The sequence below is a fragment of the Nilaparvata lugens genome, chromosome 1 (genome assembly GCF_014356525.2).
Source record: "Nilaparvata lugens isolate BPH chromosome 1, ASM1435652v1, whole genome shotgun sequence".
Taxonomy (NCBI): Eukaryota; Metazoa; Arthropoda; class Insecta; order Hemiptera; family Delphacidae; genus Nilaparvata; species Nilaparvata lugens.
Window position 1 is genome coordinate 36,917,518 of NC_052504.1, and position 24,582 is coordinate 36,942,099.

Sequence of the window (24,582 nt, forward strand, 5' to 3'; positions counted from 1 at the left end):
TCAGTATACATCAGCGTCAAACCCATACTCAAATTTATACCAGTGCCCAATTATTGGTATCACCCCTATTATAGAGGTGATACAGGCACAGTATATATACAGTATGAAAACTTTGCTAGTACCCTGACTTAAAAATCCGCCATCTTGTTAGGAAGCGCCGCATTGTAATAGTTCGGATCACTTTAATGATCCGGATCAATTAATCTCATTCACTGCCACGAGCTAATCAGAAGCAGGATTGGAACTTCCCAAGGTCACGTGCCGTGTCTAGTATTTGCGTCATGTAAAAAGCATTGGTTAGATAGGCGTTTGATTAGAAGTTTCCATTCTGTACCTATTCTGTGATACCGGATACCGGAAGCCACACACTGGCGCTCGTCGTCATTTGCCTTCACTGGGCCAACATGTGGATGCGGCATAAGATGTAAACATAACCTTAGAATTTTTGTGAGAAATTTAGAAACCTCAAACAAAAGAATGTTTTCTGAAGAGTTGAAAAACTCTAAAATTTATTAGTATATTTTGATTTGCTATCAGGAATTTAAATTTTCTTAATCCAAATCATGATGAGAAGGCTATTAGCTAAATTTAATTCACTCTATCAAGAAAATCTTATGGTAGTAAAATGTTTGACCCGAGTTACTCCCAAGTTTAAAATTATTCAATCTAGGAGAAATGTTCACTTTATTATATTACATTCTTTAAAAAGTGTACCTTTGTTAACTAATCATAAGCCTGTCTATTCAGTCGACATTGCTCAACGGAATTATTCTACGAAGAAAGTGAGTATTTCTCTAAACCTTGTAGACTTTTGAGTTCACATTATAAGTCTACAGTAGGTTAGGTACCGGTACGGCATAATGCATTTGGTAGGGTTCCATAGCCTACTTGAATATTAACAAATTTAAATTCTTTAATGGGCTATACAGTACTGGGTTATCAAGGTTTTGGGGGCACTTTAGAACTTAGATTATGGGCTGCTAGCATTGAAACCTTCATAATTAGAATCGATTGAGGATTGATGAGGTCAAGACAAGTTCCTCTATGTGGAATACTTGTTATTGATTCTGAAGTATTAGCAGAACAAACTTGGTTAAAAGTTGATTTTTTATTTTATTTTTAATAATGTTTTTGTGGCTACAATGAGTTCTAGAATAGTAAAATCTTATATAGGTAGCCTAAAATTTAACGTGGAATTCAATCAATGAAACCAGTTCCAAGTTTCTATCTTTAATAGTTTAACATTTCGAAAAATGTGCAAAGAGCAAATTTTTTATTTAGAAGATGTTACGGTAACTTGTTTACTTGGTGATTAATAGATGGTATCTTCAATAATTCGTGAGATATTTGAAAAAAGTAAAAATGTTTTGCTTAAATACAGGTTAACTTGTCCACTTGGTGATTAATATGTATTTTAAACAATTGGATTTGGTAGAATAATGAATTATGAAGAAAAAAAATGAATCACTAGATAGCCTAAAGTCATTAACCATTAAGATGAACGAAAAAATGCATACTCCATACTTTTAAATCTTTATTCTTGTTCATTCTTTTAAATTTCATTAGGTACTAAATAGACTAGACAAAAATTGGTTCAGTGCTTGAAGATGGTGAGTCCATGGCTCTTAATTTGTATGATTTGAGCAGAGCATTTGATTGAGTTGACCACAACATCAAGAAGCTTCACTATTATGGGGCTCTGCTCTGAACATCTGGGAGTCATACCTAACTGAGAGGCCACGGGTGGTGTCATTGGGCTGAGCTGCTTCCTATCCACACTCTTTTAGTCTTGGGGTACCTCAGAGGTTGATTCTGGGGCCAATACAGTTCATTATAAAATCAAAGACCTGGATAAAAATGGTATAAACAACTCTCCTGTTTGCTGATGATACATTTTTGCTGTCGTCTGGAATTGACCTTCAGCAGGAGTTGGAGAGCTCAGCAGAGCATCTGTGGTCTGTGGTCTTCATCCTCATGGTTCCTGGTAAATAGTTTATAGCTAAATGAGAGCAAGACAGAAAACATCATCTGCAGTTTGTCGTGAAGTCTGCCTCATGATCAGGAACTTGTAAAGCTGATGGGCTTTATGCTGCATTTAAAGCGTAGCTGGGCCAGCCACATCAAGCAAGTGACCAATTCTAACTGTCCCGAATCTGTTTACTTTTGTTCAAGCTAAGGGAACATGTGGCGGAGGCATATCTGGTCATGGTGTATCATGCACTTTTTCACTGCCATATCTACTACGGTCTAATCATGTGGGGTCATTCACCCAAGGTTGTGGACATACTGAAGCTGTAAAAACGGGCTGCTAGGATCATTACTGCAAGTGAACATATTTCTTATTGCAAGCCAATTTCTGTTAGGCTGGGTATTCTAGCTGTAATCAGCCACTTCCTCCTTCTCTGCTTTATGTACATCAAGAAGAATCAACGAAATTTGTTAACTTGGACTGATGTGCATCACCTCAACACTAGGCATCGAGAGCTGTTTGATATCCCCAGGGTGCACCTCCAGAGATTGTGGGTATGTTATAGGAGTTCAGTACTATGCTTCTTCAACAGGCTGCCTGCAGGGGTGAAGCAGTTGAGCCTCAGCATGTTCAAGACAGTTGTGACTGGTTTCCAGTAATGTAGAGCAAGCCAGTTTTGGCGCTGATGTGCTTCCAGTGGGAGGATTTCAAGTATCAAGTAAGTAATGAAAATTTAGAACAAGTCAGTATCGTCTAGTCCTGAGACCATGTCGTCTAGTCGATCAACTGTAACTAGTAACAACTGCCGTTCTGACTCGGTCTACATTTTCCGGAGTACGAACTGAACGGTGAAGACCTGGTGGTTTGTTTTTCATCACAGAACCAGTACTTCTAAACGCTGCAACCCATCGGAGTACAGTATTTCGATTAGGCACTGCACCTCGACGTCCAACTCTAAAATATTGACGGAAAAGCGTTGCACTGTGACTGCAAATTCATTGTTTCTAAAAAAACTGCTCGACAGCAAACAAACGATGTTGTAAGTTCCAATGCTCCATAGCGACTGTAACGGCATAGTATGGACCGTCTGCCAACATTCGTTCAAGGGCAATACCCCCTCCCGTCGCCAAGTACTAGCGGTTTGAAAAACATGCGTTTCCTCTGCACCACTTTGTACAACTGCAGTATAATATTTGCCTTCAATACAGTTGTATTATTGACTCATCTAAAAGTTAAAACCCTGATTGACTGCCGCCATCTTGGATTAATTTATTGATTAATTGAATCAGCGATTAATTAGCTGATCAGAGATAACATTATTATTCTTGTAGATTAATGAAATCAATTTCAGTAAATGCTGACATTATTGTGAGGAAATTGAATAAAACCTTTGTAATATTTTATTATGAAACTTGAGTTAGGAGTGGGTAGCAGCCTGAATTTCGCGGCTCATATACTAAAGTGCAGCCAAAATGTTATTAATAAAAAATAACTAAGATATACTCTGGACGAAAAGTGTTCAAATTTTATTTTCATGGCACATGTATCAAACCAAGAGTAAAAACATTTTTTTTGCAGATGTCAGCCTTTTCCATGTTAGATTTGATTAATCAATCTTTAGGGTTAACTTCAGAAAATGCTGCCGCCAAATGAATTTAAGTGGGCTTTGACGTTGTTTTAGAGCTCCTTGTTAGTTTGTATCCTCTGCCCTCAAAGTCATAGATAGATAAATTTATCAGCCACAGACCTCCTCTCAAAGGGGTATATGGACTTGTCAATCATTTAAAATATATAACTTAAATTTTGCATTTATAAAACAGATTGTTAAATATATACTCTCGAAGGTCCACAAAAAATCACCGTGAACTAAAGCAACTGAAAAAACTCCTGAATCGAATAGAAACACTGTCCTTTCAGTTCTGTCTTCAACTGAACTCTCAGTTTTTCAAACGTTTGACAGGTTGAATGTGTTGGTGATGTATTAAATAGATGAATACCTATGCTGGTTACCCCTTTCGCATATAAAGCTGTGCGATGTGTTTCATCCCTGAGTACATGTCTCATAGGAATGTATCATAAAACCCTTCTTGAACATCGACTCATTTTTTATAAGAAAAATTGGTTCCAACATATACAGGGTGGGTGAAAAGTCCGGAAACGGCTAAATATCTCATACACAAAGGTAATTTGACGGTGGGTGTGATTGGGGATCCTACTCAAATTGAAAATACTTCTTTACTATGACTTTGAAAATCTGGTCCGCCATATTGAATTAATTTATTGATTAATTGAATCAGCGATTAATTAGCTGATCAGAGATAACATTATTATTCTTGTAGATTAATGAAATCAATTTCAGTAAATGCTGACATTATTGTGAGGAAATTGAATAAACCTTTGTAATATTTTATTATGAAACTTGAGTTAGGAGTGGGTAGCAGCCTGAATTTCGCGGCTCATATACTAAAGTGCAGCCAAGATGTTATTAATAAAAAATAACTAAGATATACTCTGGACGAAAAGTGTTCAAATTTTATTTTCATGGCACATGTATCAAACCAAGAGTAAAAACATTTTTTTGCAGATGTCAGCCTTTTCCATGTTAGATTTGATTAATCAATCTTTAGGGTTAACTTCAGAAAATGCTGCCGCCAAATGAATTTAAGTGGGCTTTGACGTTGTTTTAGAGCTCCTTGTTAGTTTGTATCCTCTGCCCTCAAAGTCATAGATAGATAATTTATCAGCCACAGACCTCCTCTCAAAGGGGTATATGGACTTGTCAATCATTTAAAATATATAACTTAAATTTTGCATTTATAAAACAGATTGTTAAATATATACTCTCGAAGGTCCACAAAAAATCACCGTGAACACCGTGTATTTTCAATTTGACTAGGATCCCCAATCATACCCACCGTCAAATTACTTTTGTGTATGAGATATTAAGCCGTTCTCGGACTTTTCACCCACTCTGTATAAACTAGGGAGTGGGAGAATTTTTAATTACTCAAAAAAAGGGTCTGCAACTAGTTCTTATTGACTCCTACCATAACGCGAATTGTCCATATCTGCAACTTGAAGATCTGGCTGACATCCGTAGAATCACCCCAAAATGCAATGCCATATGCCATATGTGAATGGAATAGCCCGTAATAGACCTCTTTCAAAGTTTGAATATCTAGTAGGTTTTTCATGGTCCTAAGCACATATACAGCAGAGTTTAATTTTTTTAAAACATTCTAAAGGGGATTTCCATGAAAGATTACTATTTATGGTGACTTCTAGAATTTTAAATTTGTGCACACTTTCAATCTCATGATTATTCACCTCCAATGCTTCATTCTTGTAACACCTGAATGCAAGAGCTTTGGTCTTATTATAACTCAGTGCGAATAGGTCAGCCTGGAGCCATTCGAGTTTTTTAATGCTATTTCGCATTCAATCTTCATATAAATTTCACTTTTCCATCATAATAATAAACTTATATCGTCAGCTAACACTATGTGCGGGATACAAGTAACTAGGCAAATCATATATAAAGTAAAAACAAAATGGGGCCTAGCACCGATCACTGGGGAACTCCGGATTCAGGTTCCAATCATTCTTACGTATGAACATAATTTTTATTAAATTCTATTATAACTTGTTGATATCGGTCATCAAAATATGGAACAAACCAATTACATACACTACGTCTTGGAAGCCATAAAATTTCAATTTTGCTAATAGTATTTTCATATTAACCAGATCAAAAACCTTTGACAGGTCCGCAATCAAACCGCAAATCTTGGAACCGTCATGCATGTGAGTCAATACCTTGTTTATATAGGCGTAAAGAGCGTCATTGGTGGATAAACCAGACCTGAATCCATATTGTTTCTCAGTTTCTCTGACTTCGCAATGGTTGAGATACTTCCCAACTCTGGCCAATACAATGTACTCAAGTAGCTTTTCAAATATTGGTGGATTTGAAACTGGTCTAAAAACTCATGTCTCGAGTTTGAGGAAAAAGTGTAAGCTGCTAGTGGTCAAGTCAGTTTTGTATGATGGGTGATCGGAATAGTCCCTTTTGATTTGCTGAAGAAGCAGTTTGGCTGCACCAGCACTGTGAGGCCGAATTGTCAGGATCACTAAGAATTCAGAATTTATCACAATAATATTTTTTGACACCACGCACAATATCATCTCTCATAACATTTCCTGGGTAAACTTGAATAGTTTTTCGTTCGATTTATGATGAACTATTATTGCTTTGCTCGCAAAAACTGTTTCAAAATACAGTATATTAATCCTAAGAATTGAGGCCTGTATTGAAATTTCGGATTATTGATTTGCATAAAAATGAATTGAGACTGTTGGCTAAATATATTTTGATAATGTATATTATACCTTAACTTATGTACTGATTGTTTAATGCTTTCTAAAAATGTTTCATGGATCAAAGATTAATCGTAACGCCAATGAAGAAGAAAGCGATAGTGATGAAGATGATGATCTATTGGACAAGTTTGATAAAACTTCGAAAGTGATTAAAACAAGTGTCACTTCTATGAGATTGGATGCGTTGATTAAGAGTGGACTTGCACTTTCAAGAAAGTGAGTACAGTTTGTTTCATGCTTAAATTTTTGAAACTATTCAAATTATCTCTATTTTCTAGTAAAATATTTTCCAGTTTAACAATAAAATCTTTTTTCAAACTTTTTCCTATAAGCTATCTTCAATCATGTCGAGTCCCGATGAAGTTGAGTCTGAAAACAATTCCAAAGATCACAGAACAAGTGGATCTCATTTTAAAATTGAGGCCGGTGAGTTAATCAGTTGTAGAACCAGAGTGATAATCATTTTATAGATATCTGTGGTGTGATTTATATTCAAATGTTTTTCTTACTCATTTAAAAAATTGGGCTAAATAGTCTGGGCTAAATAATCGTCTATTCAAACTCTGTATCTCAGCTATAAAATTGGAGATATTGACTTTTTTTTAATGAAAGAGGACAACTAAAAAATGTACGTTCCAACATTAAAACAGTTTGAAAGCTAAATTACAGACTGTGGGTGCTTGGGCCGATCGCTGTATCTATGTTATTATTAAAGATATTGGCTCAATTCTTTTGAATTATAACAGGGATAGGAATAGCACAAGGTTACCTTATTTTTTCTTTCCTTATCAAATAAAAAAAAAACTTTTATTTCGCCAAAATACAAGATCACTTGAAATATTTTAAATTATTGATACAATAATAACTGAAATATACAGTAGATACATAATCATCGCAATGAATAAAGCTGCGTTTACACTGGAGTTGATAACACAATTTTTTTAACATTCTTGTTATTAACTGATGTTAATTACAAAAGTCATTAACATCATGTTGAGCTGCGTTTACACTGGAGTTTATAACACGAGTTATCGAAAAGGTATCCAACTTGACTGAATCGACAAAAATTTCTCTTAACAAAAGTTAATAACTCGTTTTTTTAACAGAAAATTCCTTTTTATTAAAATATTTATGTTATCCATCGAGAGTCGGTAAAGATCAAAAGATATGTGTTATGTTAATAACAAAAGCCTCTTTTATAGCATTAAATTTTGTTGACCGAGCAGAGTGAGGTCCAAGATTCTAGTCGACGGTTTGGCATTTCTCTTAATGTTTAAATATTTGAATGTGTAAACAAGATGAGGAACGGTGGGAGAAGACGCCTCCACCAATTATGTAAGCAAGATGAGGAACGGTGGGAGAAGACGTCTCCACCAATTATGTAAGCAAGATGAGGAACAGTGGGAGAAGACGCCTTCACCAATTATGTAAGGAGGGAAAAGAACTATGATAACAAAAGAGAACAGAAATACTAGAACTTTATTTAATTGGTATCTTTCGGTTTACATGGTTGAAACATGATAAATAATAATTTTTCTCTATTCCAAAAAGGTAAAATATAAATATACATTCAAACACAATATTAAAATTGAATTTAATGGGGAAAACAACTCGCTGCTGCTTAAGATGATTAAATCTTTGTGGTTATGAAAATTAAGAACAATGATCTTATCCAGTCGTCACCTACTTTTTGAATATGGCTTCCCGCTTTGGCATTCACTGGTTTAATCACGGTATATAAAAGAAGACGGTAGGTGTCACGCGCATGTTTGTGCTAAATTTCCGGTGTAGCTGACGTCATTTTATAACCAATCATCTGTTTTTAACAAAAAAGTTTCTTAAATTGCCAATAGGTGTTAAATACATCGGTTGGTGGCGATGACGCAATCTAGCTGGCTGGCCACTGCGCATACATTTCATGACCACTACCGTTTTCATCTAAATACCGTGGGTTTAATCGCTACTATACTTTTGTTGACCGAGCGAAGTGAGGGCTAAGATTTAAGTTGACGGTTTGGCATTTCTCTTAATGTTTAAATGTTTATATGTTGCGCATTTACGGCGAAAAGCGGTAATAGATTTTCATGAAAATTGACAGGTATGTTCCTTTTTAACTTACAACTTAAATACCAGTTGTTGAAATGTGTACTACAGGGTAAAGCTCTTGGCAGGAGAGGTGTTGATAGGAGACGAATTTCCTGGTTAAAGAGCTTAAGAACATGGTTTGCAGTGTCCACCCCGGAACGTTTTAGAGCGGCTGTCAACAAGGTTATAATTGCCAGAATGATTGCCATCATTCAGTAACGGATAGGCACCAGAAGAAGAAGAAGAAGAAGAAGAAGAAGAAGAAGAAGAAGAAGAAGAAGAAGATGTTTTTGGAAATTTTGCATTTCAAGGATAATATAAAGGAGCCTCCTTCATACGCCAATATTAGAGTAAAAATCAGACTATAGAATTATTCATTATAAATCAGCTGTCTAGTGGACTATAATACTACCCGTTCAAAAACATCGAACATCTTGAAATAGTATATTGTGCTACAAGCACAGAAAGTTAGTGTTTACGGTATGATGATAGTTTCCGGAATATGTTATCCGAATACCGTAAACACCTTTCTGAGAGAGTCGTGTACAATATTTTTCGCCACACTACAGGTATAGCTTACGCCAAAAAGTTAGGCGGTTTCGTGGGTCTCTTGTGCGTTCCAACAGCTGATGTTGTCAAGTAGAGTTGTCATATAGCTTGGCTTAGGTGATGATTTTTAAATCAAAAGAGACAATAAATAGATGCATTGCATCAGCTGTGATTAGGTTACACCATGTGACCCACAAAGCCGCCTAACTTTTTGGCATCAGTTATATAACAAAAATAAATTGAATAAGAATGTTTTATGAGGGGGGGGGGGGACTTTGATGTCTCATATCTCAAGAACCAGACATCGTAGGGTACTCAAAGTGAGGTGGAAATTTCTGATCTCACCCTCCTGAACACAATGCACCATATGGCACAGTTGTCCAAACACATTTTCAAAAAAGTTTTTTGCAAATGTAGACTATTTGTAAATTGTATTTAATTTGAATTTGTAATGTGTAAATGTATTTTTATTCATTAATGTTTGTTCTGTGGCTGTGATCCCGAGATGCTGATTGGTCTGTTCTATTCAAGTCATCTCTAAGCTCCGCCCTGGCTTGGAATATCTATCCGAAAATCTGATACATTAGCTCCCAATGCTAAAGACCATTTCTTTTTCACCTTTCTTAGTTCCATGTTAGCGGCCGGAAAGGGTACTCTTTCCGGCCTTAGCTGGAAAGAAACCTGTTCTGACGTCAGACGAGAGTCGTCTGCAAACAATGTGTATGTTCTGTGTACAGTAAATTGTTCCAGTTCCAATCGTGAATTGTTCCATCACGTGACTAGTGCAAAATGTTCCCATGGAACGCCATTTCAAAATCGTTGGTACAAGCTTTTGGCGCGCACATATAAAGTTGATTCACACTAAAATGTGTCGTTTATTCCATTACTCTAAAATTTTCTATAGAGAAAAATTCATTTAATGAATGGTTATCAAACATCATATTGTTGGTTATGTATTCTATGGCTATGCTATGGTGAACAAACAAACTATCAGCGCATGCGCAGAGAAGCAAGCAGACTACAATAATCGACCAATGAGAGCTCATATAGTTAGAACTGTACTAGGTCGGACAATTTACCACGCTTCGTGGGGCAGGATTTTGGAACTCGAAATGGTTTCTGGTACAGAATATGTCAAAACTCTTCCCATGAAACGCGGAACTTTTTACCTGGTAAATTGTGAGTCGGACAATTTACCACATTCCATGTACACAGAACTGGTCCATTGTCTTTCAGAGCTACGTAGGGACTGGAAAACAGCTGCTTTCTGTGCAGTGTGGCGAAAATGTATCTTTCCATCAACGTTAGTAGACAGTTGACTATAATACTACCCGTTCAAAAACATAGATCATCTTGAAAATGTATCTTTCCATCAACGTTGTAGACAGTTGCAGTCAGACCTGATAACAGCGCTCACACTCACATTCTGGGGTGACACATCACGGTCCGATAGGACAGAAAGCTCCTAAATGTTTATTTAGGAATTTTTCTAGACATTTTAAATTGATAAATTATTTATTAATTTATGAGAAAACATAACAACAGGTCAATGTAGCTTACTGAGCGCGAGGTCTACTGTTCACAGAACTACTAGTGTTAATAACAGGTTCCTATCTTCCCCGCAACCCCCTCGCCCAGCTTCCCTACCCTACAACTACAGCTGTTCCCTAATAACTTTTCAAGTTAATAACTTTATGTTTATAACTCGTGTTACTAACTCCGATGTAAACGCAGCTTGATAAATAAAATATCCCATCTGGCTACAAACCAAAACAACCAAAATGAACTATTAATAAAACGCTAATCTGACAAACAATGTGATACTATCAATGCCATAATTGATTGACAACAGTACCGTAGGCTACATCTATGAGAATAATGTTTTCCATAACTTTACATTATAAATTATTACATTAAATTGTTAGAATTTGGGAAGTGTTGAATAAAAATTTTTCTTAGCCCATTCAGTATCATTTATATTATTTTAATGATGTAATCGTAAGAAATAGAGGATAATATTATATCAGAAAAAATGTCAGTTTGAATTTCTGAAGTGGGGCTTGAGTTTTTGGTTCACAATGATCAGATGTTCAGCTGGAAGGATTCCAAGCGCTTATGTGTCTGGATCCGGATGCAACAGTTTTTGAAAGTTTGCTCGATTTGAGCAATAAAATAGCTTGTTAAAAAGACGTTTGACCAGTTGTTCGAAAGTGTACTCTTAGCAGCAAAGAAAAAATGAATAACAAAAATCAGAAATACAAAACCTTAACCAAAAAGTTTTGCTCAAAGCGGTTCGCTGTGATGCCACAAAATATGAACTGTATAAATGTATATTCAGCTTTATGACGTCACGTGTATCATGCACGTTTCCCATGCATGTTCCACCGTTAGTGGGCAGCCTTACACGAACATAAAACTCATAGTGCCGATAGCACAAAAGCCGGTTAAATTTTAATGGTGATTAATTCCACGAGAACCAATTAGAGAAGCGTTTAATTCCACGAGAACCAATCAGAGAAGTCGTCTTCTTAAAAAAGCCTTCTCTGATTGGTTCTCGTGAAATTAATCACGGTTGAAACCTAACCGGCTTTTATGCAACCGGGCCCTGATTATAATATCAGAAATGGAGATTATAGTATAGAGTAATACAATTCCAATTATGATTACAATGCATTATTACAAATTTTGCTTTGAGTAAACTCTCATATTATTGTAACATCAAACAATATTTTGAATTTGTAAATTAGGTGAAGTGAGATAGCGGTATTGTGAAACTAGCAGGTAACCCGTGCTTTGCACTGGGGAAAATTTAGGGCCGGTTTCCGAGCTCGGGATCTATAAGTTATCTACTTACAGAGTCCAGGACTAAAATAAGCGCTCCGGTCTAAATAGACTTTCTGAGTCACGATTTTATCTTCTAAACTCCGGGGTCTATTAAGTTCTCAACTTATTTGAGTCCAGGACTTTAACGCAGTAAACATATGAGGGAAATTTACAATTGCATTATAGCAAAACGAAAACAGCTGATTGCAGCGGGATAATACAAATGAGCATGCTCTCACATTTCATTTTTCGCACCACTTGGATGTAATATGCTGGTTTTCGTGCGTCATATGGAGGCCGAAAATGATTGTTTTTTGACCAGGCCAGTAAATTTTTTATGGCCCTAGGACTGTAAAATAACCTTGAAGGCAGCTGATTCTGATTTGATGTGAACGTGTTTACAAAATAGTTTATGAAACGGAATCAGTTTATGCTTCTAGAATTGAATAAAGTAGTTTACAATAAGATACTGTCATTCTATTTGGATGAATAAAATACAAATAAGATACTATAAACAATTCAAATTCAATTTTCAGAGTAAAATAGAATCCGACCTCTAACCTCATAGTACTGCGTTTGCCACGAAACCTGGTGGATAATTTTGGAACTACTTGGGCAATTTCCTTGGCGTTGAAAGTTTTTACAAATAGTTTATTATGAAACGGAATTAGTTTATGCTTCTAGAATTGAATAAAGTATTCTGCAATAAGATACTATCATTTTATTTGCATGAATGACATACAAATAAGATAATATATTATAAACTATTCAAATTCAATTTTCAGAGTAGGATAGGACTTCTAACCTCAACTTCCTCAGTCGACGATAACAAGCATTGTTGACATCCAGATCGTCCAAATTTCAAGTGCACTAAAACAGCTGATCAAAAAACTTTTCATTATTCATGTTTATTATTCAAGAATCAAAACATTCATAATAATAATTATAATGTTATTGCCATTTGAAAGAATAAAAAAGTATGAACTCAACCTCCCACATTAAAACATAATTGAACATAATCTTTTAGGTTATTTAGACAAATTGAATCAACCCAGACCCAGCTTAAGTACTGCGTTTACCACTAAACCTGGTGGATGATTTTAGAACTACTAAAAACAACCTATTTTTTGGACATGTTATTCATTATAAAAATTTGGGAACTGAATAGTTTTGGGCCATGCCTGTTATTCTTTCCCGATCATATTTATATGATTTGTAATTGTATCCACTGAAAATGAAATATAAAATAAAGATACTTGGACAATTTCCTGATATTCATATTACCTCAAATTTGCTAGAGCTATGACCTTTCAGTTTTGCTTTTGGAAGTGCCCAATAAACAATTATTCTCATATATATATTGTGTTATTTTATTGTGTGGCGAAAAATAGCGTTCGCTCCAAGGGCAAAAATGTGTTTCCGGCTCTCAATCTTTTCTAGTCCTCGGCCTACTGCCTCGGACTTAAAAACCGATTTCGAGCCGGAAAAGTCTAATTTTCGGCCCTAGGTGCGAAATATACTATTTCAATAATTCGTGGTAATAATTCGTGGTATCAGAGTTGACAATTTTTAGAAAAAAATTAGTTTGTTAGGTCCCGAACACGCAACCTTTGATTCCTGATCCGCGCGCGCCACTAAATAAGCTACGCTGTCACTTAGAAAAAGCTCTGTGTTGTTGGGCTTTTATAGTTACGTAAACGTTGAATCACAAATTTATTAATCTTTGTTATAATCATTTATTAAATTGGAATTACTTGATTAATAGCAATGAAGATAATCTCATGTTCATTATACTAGGTAAATTCAGAATCGTTATGTAAAATTGCGAGTTAATCAGCTCATTAGTTCATAAGTGATAATGCATCATTCGTGTACCTCCTATCTCGTACATGTATGAGCCAATACCTTCCTTTTTAATATTATAAATAGGAATTGTTGAAAATAGTTTTTATTGTTTAACAACTGATAATGAGCACTTATCAATTTTGGCGTTAATGTAAAACAAGTTCATTGGAATTCAAGTAGACAAATCAATGGAGTTGTCGCTTTGTTATCTAAAAAATAGAATTTAAAGACAAATCAATGAAATTGATTATCTGAAAAATTGAAGTAGGTGTTTTATTTTTACAGCAAAATCGACAATTTGTTCTATGAAGGTAGACTACGTCTGAACGGATCTAAAATCACAAAGAAAAGCCAGAGAGTAAGTGACTATTAAACCCAAATAATTATAGTTTTTCTCCAACTTAATTGTATTAGACAACAAAAATAAAAAAGTTGACCTTCTAAAACTGGAGCTTTCAATAGAGCCATACAGAAACGTCGACATTTCCAGTTCCTTTTTCAGTTGTCTACAACCCAAGGATCAGTCCTTGGCCTCTTCTTGTTTTTCTAATCTTTGTAAATGAGATCAACAAAAATAGTTCTCTCTATTCAATGATATATGCAGATTATACAACTTTAGTGCATAATGTTAATATAACAACTGTTCAAGATTCAGTATGAAGGGCTATGGATGAGCTAAGATGTGGTTCAATGCCAACTTAGTAATTGAGGCAAATTAGATTAAAACAGAGCAAATAATATTTTATCTCAACAATCAAATAAATCTAAATTTGGACGATGATCTCTTCAAACATGTAGAATTACTAGGAATGTACTTAGTAGTGAACTCAGTTGGGAATATCACCTAGTGTATTTATGTGAAAAAACACTGTGTAGAGTAACTTTTCTCTTGCAGAGACTGAAATACTGTGAAAATATAGATGTAAGTTGATTAAAATTATATATTTTGGTCTTTTCCATCCGCACTCAATTCGCACAAACATGTTTTTTCAATGTAAACTGATATAGTAGTGGCTTAATATTTGATAATAGATCGACTTATCAAGCTATATTGGACCCTCAAACGAACATTAAACACTTATGGCACAAATTATGTTGTACATTTCGATTTTCGTCTCCATCATAAACATCTCTATTGTGATATTCAGTCGTTGATGTCGTTGATGTCGTTGATGTCAGACTCTTCTGATTGCACTTGAGCCTCATAGTCCGGATCATAGACTCATAATAATTGAAGTCCAAGCTATAACAAACACTATGATTGTCTTGAAGTAATTAAACGATTCCCTCTGCTCTGGTTTCCAACTCCAAAATGAAGAAAAAAATGAAAATAATATGATATAACCTATTACTTGCAGATTCATACTTATAACTTAATCAAGGGTAAAACTTGAATAACTTAATATCATATAAATAACTTAATTGGGCTCCAGTGGACCCCAATCGAGAAAAATGTTGACACAGCTCTGTTCTCAGACATCAACTAACCTTGACAATGCAGGAGAATGTTGTGTTGGAGCCAGCTCTAGTTTTCATTTTTCGTTTTTGAATTGGACGCGCGCTCCTCGTTCAGTTCGTATTTCTTTCACTTGAGTGCGTCGCGCTCACTAGCCGGTAGGCTGTTTCTTTCAGTTCAGTCTCGCTTTGTAAGAGCTTGCCTCGAGTCGGGAATTCCCAGAAGAAAATCGTTCTTCAAATTATTAATTTTTCGTTAATGTTAAATCGTACACCATAAACCTACGTTTGGAAGAGTGTTTGCCAAACTCCCTTTAGTTGAAAGTTTTAAACTATTATTTTTCGATTGGAAAGTTCACCAATCTATAGTCTTTAAAGACATTGTAAATATCTCATCAGAAATATATGTGCAACGTTATATGATGGAAGCCGAATTTACCAACAGTAGATGACAATTAAGCTTGCCTTTTCACCATCCTTGATTCATCTCCTACCTCGGGGACACCTGAATACCTTACCTGGGAGTTGTAAGCTCAATAATATAAATATTACATTAGGTACTCTGCAGATTTTCGGTGAGTTGTTCTTTTATATATTCATTGCATGTACTTGTTTCTGTAGAGATATCACTTGTTTCTTTTCTATTCAATACAGTCCACTTTACATCAAAATTATTGATTACCAATTTAAAATCAATATAAATTTCGTAAAGTTGAACCTTAGAGTTTACATTGGTCATCCAGGCCGAATTTTATTGGCTATTTTTTATTCAAATATTTGGCAAGCACTTATCCAATTTTATTGTAAATCGTTTGTGCATGCTAGGGTTCAAACCTGTTTGTACATTATGAATTGAGCCGATCAAGTTGGTTCACTCTTATCTCTATTGTCCGATCGGAACCGTTACTTTGCAATGCTGATAACGTTATCGCTTAGCTTGCTTCGTCTATTGAGCTTTCTCTGTTCAATTTGTACTAACATTATCATTTTGCTTGCTTGAATCATCAATAAAAATCGTTCATTGTTGCATTCGTAATTTTATTCGAAAATTAGTAAATGAAAATCATTAAGACCTTTCCAATATCCAATCATGAGTGAAAAGAAGTTAAAGCTCAAACGAGCTAAACTTGAGCAATATTTCTATCGTATTCAACGTACTTTCGATTTGTCGAAAAAGGCTTTAAAAGAAGAAGCTAGTGCTAAACAATTTCTAATTCTCTATAGTTCCACTCTTAAAACTGTTCAGGATTATGAAGCTGTTGAAATGGAAATACAGGAGCTTGAAATGGAAAAAGACCCGGAATTTGTACCCAAATTTAGTAGTTCACATATGGAAATGTTCGAACATATGGAAGCAATTGCTAGTGAATTGAAAAAATGCAGTCAGGTTGTACCTAGTGTTTCTACCCCGGCTCAACCTGTATCTTCCAATAAGGATTCGTCTAATATTTTACCGAAAATTGAAATTCCTGTGTTCGACGGAGATCAATCAAAATGGGCGGTATTCTACGAAATGTTTAAATGCATGATTCATGACAACAAATCGATTCCAAATCAACAAAAGGTCCAATATCTGGTGTCCAAACTATCTGGAGAAGCAGCTAATATTTCACGTCATCTACCACCTATTGCTAATAATTATGAAATTATTTGGGATGCATTAATTAAGCGGTTCAATGACCCCCGCTCACTCTCAAATGTGTACTTGAAACAAATTTTCGAATTCAATTGTCTAAAATCTGAGTCTCGTGCAGGTTTAGTTTCTATAGTCGATCAGTTCTGTGGTTCAATTACTGCTTTAAAACGCCTACGAGGTGAAGATGTATCTGATGCAATATTTCTGTTCCAAGCGTTGAAAATTTTAGATCCTGTTTCTCGAAAGGCATTTGAAGCTTCAGTTCATACTAAGGATGATCCCACATATACTGATTTTGTTTCATTCATCGAAAGGCAGATTAAATTGTTACCGCATGACGAATCGTCTAAACAATGCAAGCCAGTAGTGAAACCAATACCAAAATCCAAAGTGTTGGTTGTTCAATCGAATTCGCAAGTGACCAAATCACCGGTAAAAATATCAGAATGTCTGAAATGTTCGATGACAAATCATAAATTGATCAATTGTCGTCTTTTTCGTCAGTTATCACCTTGGGACCGTTTTCGTTTTGTTAAGGAGAAGGGTTGCTGTTTGAAATGTTTCTCGCCAGCCCATCGTAGTAAAGATTGTACTTCTTCCAACTGCGAGGAATGTAGTCAGAAGCATAATTCGCTTTTACATTTCGGAAATGCTTCAAATTCGTCATCAAATTCGGATGCGAAAAAGGTAGAAAATAATACTATTACCTGTTGTTCTATCGATTCGAAGTCGGCACCGTATAGTTATAGTATAGTATATTATGCTTCTGTGTTCTACTATCAACTGCTCAAGTCGAGGTACCTGATAAGAGAGGTAGATTGCACAAAATAAGAGTTTTAGTTGATTCAGCTAGTCAAAGTCATTTCATTACTCGTAAACTTTGTCGTAAATTGCAACTATCGATTTCTCCTTTCCAATTAATTGTGAATGGTTTTGGCGGAAATTCGCAATCAGTTTTTGGTCGTACTTTTGTCACGCTTCAATCTCGACTCGATTCTAGTGTTAAATTTTCCATTGAACCATTAGTTGTCGAAAAAATCATGGAACAGCTTCCCACTAGTAAAATTGATAATTCTAAATTATCAAATTTGTTTGGTCTTCGACTTGCTGATGAAAGTTATCACATTCCCAGCGAAATTGACGCTATTATAGGAGCTGAATTAGTGCCCCATATTTTCCGAAATGGTCGTGTGGAAATTGATTCGAATTATTTGATGGCCTTGGAAAGTGTTTTCGGTTATATTTTGATGGGTAGAGCCCCTATTTTAACTCAATCTTCAGAAAATTCAACGTGTTTGATGACTTGTCTAACATCACCGTTGGATAAGTTAGTTCGAAAATTTTGGGAAGTGGAAAGCGTTCCAGATGTAGGAAAACAACTCACTGCTGATGAGTTGGAATGCGAGAAGAATTTTGCATCGTCCGTTCGTCGTGAAAATTCGGGAAGATTCGTTGTCTCATTATCGTTTTCAAAATCCCCTGATTGTCTTGGTGATTCTTATGCTATGTCAGAACGTCGACTCATCAGTTTGGAGAAACGACTGGCATGTGATCCAAACATGCGTTTAGTGTATCACGATGTCCTCTTGGATTATCTCAAACAAGGACACATGGAATTGATAAAAAATCAGAGTGATAAAAGTGGTTATTTTATACCTCATCATGCTGTAATCAAAACTCAGAGTCAATCAACGCCTTTGCGTATTGTCTTTGACGCAGGCGCGAAAACTACTACTGGAGTATCATTGAATGATATACTTCATATCGGCCCCAAGTTGCAAACGGATATTTTCGTTCTGTTAGTCAATTTTCGGTTATTTTCTATCGCTGTAACTGCTGATATAAAGCAGATGTATAGACAGATTCTTGTCGATGAATCGTGTCGCAAATTTCAGCGTTTGTTATGGAGATTTTCGTCCAATGATCCCATACAATTTTTGAATTAAAAACTGTCGTATTTGGTCTGAGTGAGTCACCGTTTCTAGCTCTCAGAACTGTCCATCAACTTGTTCAAGAAGAAGGTGAAAATTTCCCTGATGCTAAAGCTCGTATTCCGAGTGACATGTTTATGGATGATTTGGTGACAAGTGTGTCTTCTTTAGGTGAAGCAAATCGTCTTTGTAGTCAGGCTAAAGAATTGTTCGAGAGAGGCGGATTCGAACTTACTAAATGGAGTTCCAATTCACCTGAATTGATGAATGATTTCTCGGAGGATGAAAAATCGGCCTTGTCTAAAGATTTCGAGATGGGAAATTTGTTGACTGTCCTAGGTTTGAAATGGCAACCGGGTAGTGATTCGTTTTGTTTTTCAGTGAATCCTAATCAGTCTGTTCCTACCAAACGTCACATTTTATCGGTAGTAGCACGCATTTTCGATCCTTTGGGACTCTTGTCACCCCTAACTTTGTTTCTTAAATGTTTAATTAAACAATTATGGAATGCTGGTCTTGATTGGGACGATTCAGTGCCTCCCTCTATTGCGCTTCAATGGGAGACATGTCAGAAGGAGTTCCCTTTATTGTCCAATCTCTTCATACCACGTCATTTAGGAGTGATGAATGATTCGAAAATTACTGTCATTGGTTTCTGTGATGCATCGACTTTAGGTTATGGTGGTGTGATCTACATAAAATCTCAAATGGATATGCAACCTGCAACTATCACATTGTTGTGCGCTAAATCAAAAGTCGCGCCATCTAAGACTTTATCCATACCTAGGCTTGAATTATGCGCGGCGCTCTTGCTCGCTGAATTAATACAGGTTGTTGTCTCTGTTTTGAGCCTTCGTTGTCACGTGACTCGCGTTGTTGCATTATCGGATTCAACTGTTGTCTTACATTGGATCAGGGGCTGTCCATCTAGATGGCAATCTTTCGTCGCTAATCGAGTTACGAAAATTCAAGACTGTCCTATCAACGACTGGTTACACGTGGCAGGAAATTCAAACCCAGCTGATCCATTTCGAGAGGTTTATCCCCTTCTGAAATAATTAATCATGATTTGTGGTGGTCTGGCCCCTCTTGGCTAATGTTAGAAGAGAGTGATTGGCCCGTCAAGGTCGATCTGGAACCTATAGAGTGTCTACCTGAGGTCAAGGTTCACTCAATTGTCACTGTAGTACAGTCGGAAAATTCATCTATTAATTCGATTCATCTTTTAATTGCTCGTTGTTCCAACTACCAACGTCTATTGCGTATCATGGTGTTAATATTGAAAGTACTTCGTCTATTGCCTAAACCTCATGAATTAGATTTCGATTTGGCGGAAAAACATTTGTGTAAAGTCGTACAAAAAATTCATTTTTCGAAAGAATTACTGGAATTGAAAGCTGGGAAAGAATGTACTTCTCATCTTCAACAACTGTCACCCTTTCTTGATCATGATATTATTCGTGTGGGTGGACGTTTACAAAATTCTGAGTTGAATTATGACAGCTGTCATCCGATTATATTACCGAAAAATGATCCATTGGTCACGCTTTTGATTGATTATTTTCATGAAAAGCATTGTCACACTTGACCTCATTTATTGGCGTCTATTTTGAGACAAAAATATTGGATTTTATCAGCCCATGTCCTTATAAGGAGTCATGTACGAAAATGTAACAAGTGTTTTCACTATCGTCCCACTCTTACACCGCCGAAAATGGGCAATCTGCCAGCCTGTAGAACTCTGTCGTCTAAACCATTCGTCCAATGTGGAGTTGATTATGGTGGACCCATTCGAATCACCATGGCCAGGCGTCGGAATCCTTTCATATTTAAATCGTACATTTGTCTTTTTGTCTGTATGGCAACTAAAGCCGTTCACATTGAATTAGTTTCGGACTTATCGACCCAAATGTTCTTATCAGCTTTTCGCCGTTTCCTTGCTCGACGAGGTCCTTGTAAGGTCATGTATTCCGATAATGGTACCAACTTCGTCGGCGCCTATGATGAGCTAATAAAATTGTCACGGATGCTGAACTCCAAGGAATATAAAAACCTGCTCCAGAATGAACTTGCTGATCATAGCATTGAGTGGAATTTCATCCCGCCAGGTTCACCTCACTTCGGCGGTCTTTGGGAGGCGAATATAAAATCAGTAAAGTCACACCTGTTTCGAGTTATTGGTAACCAGTTGTTGACTTACGAAGAATTGAACACTGTCTTAGTTCAAATTGAGGCTGTACTTAACTCACGCCCGTTATGTCAAATGAGCGCGGATCCGAGTGAACCCCTCGCCCTCACACCGGCTCATTTTCTCACTTTGACACCTCTTAAGTACCTTCCTATGTTAAATGTGGAAGATCGTCCAATGAATCGCTTGGATCGGTTTGAATTAGTCAATCAAATGGTTCAGTCTTTCTGGAGTCGTTGGCGCAAAGAATACTTACATGAATTACAAACCCGTGTGAAATGGTGTAAGGATTCCACCCCTCTCACGGTTGGTACAATCGTCCTAGTGGATCAACCAAATGTCGCACCGTTGAAATGGCCTCTGGGGGTGATTGAGGAAGTATTTCCCGGTGCTGACGGTGTCGTTCGAGTGGCTATGGTGCGGTGCGCCAATGGTCGCTTCAAAAGGCCGGCTACAAAGTTGTATCCGTTGCCTACTCAATAATTTTCCTTTTGCATTTTTTGTTTTATTCTCGTTTTGTTTTATTTTTATTTCTTTCGTCGTTTATTCATTGTTTTTTCGTTTCTTTGTTCTCTAGCCTTGTCTGAAAATAGCTTTTCAGCCGGGGGGGGATGTTGGAGCCAGCTCTAGTTTTCATTTTTCGTTTTTGAATTGGACGCGCGCTCCTCGTTCAGTTCGTATTTCTTTCACTTGAGTGCGTCGCGCTCACTAGCCGGTAGGCTGTTTCTTTCAGTTCAGTCTCGCTTTGTAAGAGCTTGCCTCGAGTCGGGAATTGATATTATTCGTCGATCATTCCCAGAAGAAAATCGTTCTTCAAATTATTAATTTTTCGTTAATGTTAAATCGTACACCATAAACCTACGTTTGGAAGAGTGTTTGCCAAACTCCCTTTAGTTGAAAGTTTTAAACTATTATTTTTCGATTGGAAAGTTCACCGATCTATAGTCTTTAAAGACATTGTAAATATCTCGTCAGAAATATATGTGCAACGTTATATGATGGAAGCCGAATTTACCAACAGTAGATGACAATTAAGCTTGCCTTTTCACCATCCTTGATTCATCTCCTACCTCGGGGACACCTGAATACCTTACCTGGGAGTTGTAAGCTCAATAATATAAATATTACATTAGGTACTCTGCAGATTTTCGGTGAGTTGTTCTTTTATATATTCATTGCATGTACTTGTTTCTGTAGAGATATCACTTGTTTCTTTTCTATTCAATACAGTCCACTTTACATCAAAATTATTGATTACCAATTTAAAATCAATATAAATTTCGTAAAGTTGAACCTTAGAGTTTACAGTTGACAGTGATACTAACTGAATTACATTGGCAACAAAATCCCCTGCCACCCGCATAAACAGAGATATCACGTAAAATATTCAAGCTTGGGTTCGCCGGACTCCAAATGTCCGTTTGAGGGTTAATGAAAGTAATGTTGTACATCTATATAACACCTGATATATGGATGAAATCACCAGACAAAGTGTTAAGATTGACTAAACGTTTGAAAAGCCATAAGTATTCGCAAATTCGTATGTTTAACTACCAGTGAATGTCATGCAGTTACCCTTGAGAACTTTTGTAGATAATTGGCTAAAGTCTGAAGCTTTTCATTCTTTAGATGAGTACCTGGAAACTTACAATTTTTATTCGTAAAATTCAAATGTATTATCCATTTTGTAATGCTTTTCAACTTTTCTTATAAATTTTAAAATGTTAAATTATGTTTGTGGTATTTTATTGACAAAGCCTACTGCTTGCATCTTTGTAATTATGGCTAGTAAAATTATTATTGAGTCATGAATTTCCGCCAAATCTGACCGTCGGATAGAAAAACTCATTTTGCCTTTTTTAGCTAATAAAATTTCGATTTTAATAAGCTCGAATTCTACTTTTCATCTTCAATTTGTACTGAATCACAATTATTTCAACAACGAATTTTTTTTTGATAAACTAAAATCTTGAGGAATGACGGTTTCCAATCAACTTAGCTATTTTTATTCTTTCAAAACATCCAGTTGTATTTTTTTCTATATTGATTGTCATTAAACATAACTTTTCATTTCACTATGAAAAACTATAAAACTTCAGTTCATCCATTTATGGCCCAGGTAGTTTTGAGATTATGAGAGCAGTAAAAATTGCATAGTCTGCGTGAGTTATCACAAATTGATTTTAAACTAGTTCAAAAGGCTTTCTTCTCTTCAGCCTCCTGGTAAGATCTTCGTTGTGTAGTAGTTGGCTTGCCTCAGGGTTGACATGATGATGGAGTCTCGACTCATGCCGCGCGCATGGCAAATCGACTGGCCACAAATGGAATGCGTAGATCTCTCTGCACGTCATTGTTTCTGATGTACCATGAAGCGTTCACCATATTCCTTAATACATTATTTTGAAATTTCTGTATCATATTGATGTTACTTTGACCGGCACATCCCCATAGTTGGATCCCATACACCCAAATTGGTTTAAAGATTTGGTTGTTTGATCTTGTTTTTCAAAGATAGGGTGGATTGGCGACCAAGCAACCAATAAATTTGTCCATATTTCATATCAAGCTGTTCTCTTTTGATTTTGATGTGCTCCTTTCACTTCAGTTTTACATGTAATGTCATTTCATAAGTTGTAAATGAAGTTATCCATGAAAACGTGTTCTAATGAAAGTGCTGTTTATTTGCAGTTGAATGTTGGCGATGAAGTGGACATTATCAAAGGACTGAACCCCAACAATGACAACTTGTTGAATATCTCTCGCATAGAAATCCTGTCCGCTGCTGCGGATGAAGATGAAGATGCTATCAATGTGAAAATAAGAAGAATCAAACAACTCAGTGTTGAGAACTATGAGAAACACCCTTGGGTTGAAGTGACTCAATAAGTATCAAACAAATAGTTTTCTTGTTCTAGTTTAAATGTTCTGTACATAACAAAGTAAATTCATTGGATTGAATAACATATTGTGAATGACGCTGAAGGTTTTGCATGCTATTGTATATTTATACTGTATTTAGATTTGCGTCAATGAGCAATTCATTTTCAACCCTTGATCAACACAAAGCCAAGTCTAGTCGTGGACTGGATAGTTGATCTGTGGGTCGATTGAAAGATCAGCTGGTATTTTTTTAAATTTTTTTCACCAATCATGTATTAGATTCTAGGCCTATGCTGCGACGTTGCAATATCGTAGGCTGGGGCCTTGTATTAGAGGTGGCTATGCTACTAGTCGTAGCAATAACATTTGATCATCCAACTGATTTTTATCCCGCTATTTTAGTCAACCAGCCAGCATGCGTCAGGCATGCGCAGTTGGCTTCCTTCTACCTCCCCACCGAACAAAAATAGAGATTAACTCTCCAGTCCACGATTGTAGGTGTAATCTGATTCAATTTGATCCTGTGAAGACGGGCATGAGTGGTTCAATTCAGAGGTAATATTAACATTGTTTATATGAAACACTTCGGCTTTCGATTACAATACATTAGATTTCAAGGTAATCAGGGTTTTCTGGTCGATCATAATGATATCTATACTGATGAAATTCGCTTCTACGAAAGTTGATAACACAGAGAGTTAAGATGAAGGAAATTCTGACCAGAGCGAGCCAGGTCACTCGATATTATTATTATTCAAACGCTACTATCCTAAAATATTTGCTTAGACGGAACCGAACCTGGCATCCCAATTGCGGGTGATGTGACTTGACTAAGGGCCGT

At 36.2% G+C, this 24,582-nt stretch overlaps 1 protein-coding gene across 1 annotated transcript; it reads left to right on the forward strand.

The window, feature by feature from the left end:
- The first annotated feature begins 245 nt into the window (after positions 1-245).
- Positions 246-23,891, forward strand: LOC111043337 (mitochondrial transcription rescue factor 1). The gene is made up of 4 exons (XM_022328254.2): positions 246-782; positions 6,414-6,565; positions 13,937-14,009; positions 23,550-23,891. The coding sequence occupies exons 1-4, from the start codon at positions 564-566 to the stop codon at positions 23,745-23,747; spliced, it is 642 nt and encodes a 213-aa protein (XP_022183946.2). The 5' UTR covers positions 246-563; the 3' UTR covers positions 23,748-23,891.
- Positions 23,892-24,582: the final 691 nt, after the last annotated feature.